Here is a 4820-nt window from a genome sequence, read left to right on the forward strand (position 1 = left end):
ATAACTGGTTGCTGCGAGCCTGATTTGCCCAGCCGATGAATCCTTGCAACTGACAAGCAAGTAACACCCATTTTATTCTGAAAAACCTGTGACAACCTTAGTGCGCAATGCTGTTTCTGATTTATTAGGTGTCTTTGGGATACACCACAAGTTCGTCCCATAAGTGCAGACGGTGAATCAGAAGTTTTATATCCGCGTGCTCCAACACATGCGTGATGCACTGCGACACCGTCGCCCTGACCTATGGGCATCTGGACAATGGAGCCTTCTCCACGATAACGCAAGGCTGCACACTGCTCTCAGGGTGACATATCTCACCAAGCACAGCATTACTGTACTTCCCCATCTGCGGTACTCGCCTGACCTCTACCCATGTGATTTTTTCCTGTTTCCTCGTGTGAAGAGAGCCCTAAAAGTTTGCTGGATGGGGAGCATGGAGGCCATTAAAGACACCTTGACAAAGGAGCTGACAGCCCTGCCCAAAAGAAGCGTTTTCCAACTGTTTCCAAGACCTCAAGAAGCGTTGGAAGCTGTGTATAGACTGTAAGAGAGACTATTTTGAAGGGGTGCTGCACAAATGATTTCAATGTTAAACGCATTTTTTAATGGACTCAGTCTCGGAACTTTTACAGACAAAGGTTGTAGTTTAGAACCTTGATACAAGTGCAGTAGCAGGGTGTCTAGCTACCGGGAAAACAGGGAAAATTCAGGGAATTTTTTGCCACCGGGAAAAGTCAGGAAATTGTCAGGGAATTCGTCAATCAAGCGAGACAAGTCAGGGAAAACCGTCTTGGGGCCTGCCCACACTACTAATGACTCGCACAGCCGATCGCTTTGGACGAAACGCTAGCGTCAGGGCAATGAAATTTCCATAGAAGGACGATAGGAAGTGCCCAAATTCCTCGCTCAGGCTGCTTTTTTTTTTTTGTAGCAAATCTCGAAGGCGATGCATTTTGGTCGCGAATCTTAAAGGCGATGCATTTTGGTCGCGGATATTGAAGGCAATGCTTTCTTACGACGTCAGGAGCCAGAATTACATAATCGAAGTGGAACACGGCATGTTTTCGGCGTCACCTATGTTTGCGCCATCGTTTGCACGCTGTGACCTCTAATAAAATTAGTTTGCGCGTTCTGGCTGCAGAGGCAGGGTAACGTAGCATATCGAGCCGAGCCACGACAAGCCGCACGCAATAAATCCAACATGGCGACGTCCCTTTGTTGTACAGTGCGACTAGGCTCTACTACGACTGAGACTGTGCGAATTGTTAGCTTAGCGTTTTCGCGGACGTTTTCCCGGACGTTTTCCCGGAGTTCCTGCGTAGTGCGAACTGTGGTGTGCGGCGGTGTCGGCGATTAGGTGCTTCTATGATTTGAGGTGAACATATCCGTATATTTCTGTGACATATTCCGGAGAGAAGAAATCCGTCGGACCTGCAGCATTTCTGACGCAAGTATCAGTGTCGCGCGCCGCAAAATATTTTCCTTCGAAGATGTCAGGAGGCAAGAAGTGTTCCTTTAATTCGGACTGGGCGAACCCAAGTGTCTCCGACTATGCAAGTTGGATTAGGCCTGTAGAAAATGATCCGCACCAAGCCATGTGTACAGTTTGACGGAAAACGTTTTTGCTGAGCAACATGGGTCACAGAGCTGTTTCAAGTCATGCCTCTAGCAAGAAGCACATTGCTGCATTGAATTTTCTGAAAAGTGCTTCCCAGCCAAAGCTATTATCATTTTTTAAGAGCCCGACGGACGTCTCGCCTAGCAGTAGCGCTGGATCTGCGCCTGCTGCTACCGAAGTTGCAGTGACTACAGCTCCTGTTCAAGTGTCAGTGGGTGGTTTTTTGTTTAAGAACAACGTGACTAAAGCAGAAATAATTTGGTGTCTCAATACCATAATGACACATGGATCCTTTCGTTCTGCGGCACTTTTCCCACTGATGTTTCCCACTTCTGAGGTGGCTGCAAAAATTCAGCTGGGTAAAGACAAGGTAGGCTACACCATTTGCCATGGCATTGCGCCGTACTTTCGCAATATGTTGGTGTCGAGCCTCGTCAATGTGCCTTACCTGGTAGTTTGTTTCGACGAGGCGCTGAACAAGGTCACCCAGAAACAGCAAATGGATGTTCTCATCAGGTACTGGGACGCTGCTGACGACAGCGTGAAGACTCGCTACCTGACGTCTTGTTTCTTGGGTCACACGTGCGCTGAAGACTTGGCGTCAGCTTTTCGAAAAGCGGTGCAGGAAATCAAAGGATCGAAAATCCTGCAAGTGTCCATGGACGGGCCAAATGTCAATTTTAAGTTTTTGAGGTCTCTGAAGGAAGAGCTTCGCGAGTCGGATGAGAGCCATATCCTCGACATAGGAAGCTGTGGCCTCCATGTAATCAATGGTGCTTATAAAGCTGGCCACGTTGCATCTGGCTGGGATTTAATATCCTTTCTTCGAAGCGCCTACAACCTCTTCAAATGTGTTCCTGCACGTCGTGCTGACTTCGTCAGCCTCACGGGGTGCTCGAAATTTCCCCTGAAGTTCTGTGCGGTGAGGTGGCTGGAAAACAGTACTGTAATCTGTAGGGCACTGGAGATTCTGCCACACCTCATTGTATTTGTGCTGCAGTGTAAAGAAAAAGCACACAAGAGGCCAACGTGCTCAAGCTACAAAGTGGTCGAAGAGGCTGTGTCTGACCAGGTCTTGTCAGCAAAGCTAGCCTTTGCTCTTTCTATTGCTGAGGAATTGGAACCCTTTCTGCGTGAATTTCAGACGGATAAACCGATGGTTCCATTCCTATCAGCAGCACTAGAGAGCATTCTACGTTCACTGCTGTCGAGAATTGTAAAACGGGAAGTTCTCTATGCTGCCGACACGATCGCCAAGTTGATGAAGATAGACGTAAGCATACCAGAAAATGCAATAAATGTAGCTGCATTCGACCTTGGGTTTTCGGCAAAAAACGAGCTCCGCAAGAAGAAGAAGTTGTCACAGCTTGCAATAATGAATTTAAAGAAATGCTGCATATCATTTGTCAAGGCTTGTGCACAGAAAGTGGTGGAGAGATCGCCCCTTAAGTACAAATTGGCCGTGGGTGCAGGCTGTTTGGACCCTGTCTGTGCATTGTCTTTGGAGGCTGGCCCCAGGCGGCTTACGCTGGCACTTGAAGTACTTTCCGAGCACCACTGGATGACTGGCTTGCAAGCAGAGCGAGCCCATCGCTCCTACGTGAAGGTGTGCTCAGAAAGCACTACACAGACACAGCTGTCAAATTTTGACAGGAAGCAACAGAGGCTGGATACTCTGTGGACAAGCATATGTTCCCAGGATCACAAGGAGCTGCAGCTCTTTGTGAAACTTGTCTTGTGCTTATCTCACGGCAACGCTGCGGTAGAGAGAGGCTTTTCTGTCAACAAGGAGTGCCTTGTTGAGAATTTGAAAGAAGATTCTCTTGTGGCACAGAGAGTAGTGCATGATGCAGTCTTGGCAGCAGGTGGCGTCGCTGAAGTAGACATCACTGACAGGATGGTGAAGACAGTTCGCAGTGCCTACAGTGTCTACAGGGAGCAGCTGCAAACAAAGAAGAGAGAGCGAGATGAAACAACTGAATCGGAGAAGAAGAAAAAGAGAGCAGCAGCTCTGATTAAAGAGCTACAAGAAAAAAAGCAAAGGCTGCTCAGTGAAGCGCAACTTGAAGCTTCTATTCTTCAGGACGAAATAAACTCCCTCAAACCCTAATTGAAGTGCATTTCGAGAATGAGGGCAGTTGCAATAAATATTTTTTCCTCTACAATGAAATGTGTTTTCTCTACCCTTTTTATATGCTTCTTGGACCATTTTCACAAAATGGTGTCTGTTGTATAGGTCAGGGAATTTTAGCTAAAATGGTCAGGGAAAACCTGGAAAAGTCAGGGAAATTGAATTCTGCAATTTGCTAGACACCCTGAGTAGGTAATGTTCGAACTTGTCATCGGGCTGGCAGATCTTTTGATCACTTGATCTCTTGGCGCAATAGCAATACTTGTGATGGTCAAAGTATTCCACTAGTAAAGTTCTTGTGAGGAGGTAGAGCCTTCCACTTGCACACAATTAGCGACTCAATCATATGAAACTCCGGGCCTTCCTCTGAAGTCGCAACAAGAACACTCCCCCACCTGTATGAGCATTGGTCAAGCCGTTGCACTCTTTACTTCATAGACTCTCATTGGCAAGACTTCCTTGGCAAAGCCTCGAAGTGTGTTATCAACAGGCTTACTTCTAGCTGCTTGAAGCCCTTGGTAAAGTTGAAATGTATGCAGTTGGTAACACTGTCTCAACTGGTGTTGATTTGCTAGTGTATACGTCAAACTTCTAAAATTCTTGACTATTCTTGCCAGTTTCTAGAAGTTTTGGTGGTTTGCTTCAAATCTCATTGACCAAAAATGTCTCAGAGGGCCAACTTCACGTACAAACCTTGCATAATGCACCATGTAGTGCAGCTTGGGGATGAGTGCAAGAGGGCCATATCTGCCTGCAAATTCAATCAAGAAGGTCTGCACAATTGCATTCAAATAAGAGTTAGTTAAATTGGGTTTATTGGCACAAAAGCGACTTAGGCTTTGCTGCGCCAGACACAGGGTATTTAAAAGTCAATGGTAGAAAAGAGTAAACCTGCATTATTTAAAGTTTGTTTAGAAAGCCTACTTCATCTAAAAAATTCACGACATTTGTATGAGGGACAAGGGGATCGTCTCCCCAAATGAGAGTGGGGTGTAGTGGTACCTGCAAATTGTATACATCGTGGAAATGTTTTTGTCTTTCGATATTTGGGCATGTAATTAAAATGTGTAG

The 4820-nt window shown here is 46.3% G+C and overlaps 1 protein-coding gene across 1 annotated transcript; it reads left to right on the forward strand.

Moving 5' to 3' along the window:
* The first annotated feature begins 672 nt into the window (after positions 1-672).
* On the forward strand, positions 673-3788 carry LOC125943029 (uncharacterized). The gene has a single exon (XM_049661360.1). The coding sequence runs from the start codon at positions 1635-1637 to the stop codon at positions 3726-3728; it is 2094 nt and encodes a 697-aa protein (XP_049517317.1). The 5' UTR covers positions 673-1634; the 3' UTR covers positions 3729-3788.
* Positions 3789-4820: the final 1032 nt, after the last annotated feature.

The sequence above is a fragment of the Dermacentor silvarum genome, chromosome 2 (assembly GCF_013339745.2).
Source record: "Dermacentor silvarum isolate Dsil-2018 chromosome 2, BIME_Dsil_1.4, whole genome shotgun sequence".
Taxonomy (NCBI): Eukaryota; Metazoa; Arthropoda; class Arachnida; order Ixodida; family Ixodidae; genus Dermacentor; species Dermacentor silvarum.

Coding starts and splice junctions, on each gene's coding strand:
- LOC125943029 (XM_049661360.1), top strand. CDS start 1,635: ATGGGTCACAGAGCTGTTTCAAGTCATGCCTCTAGCAAGAAGCACATT.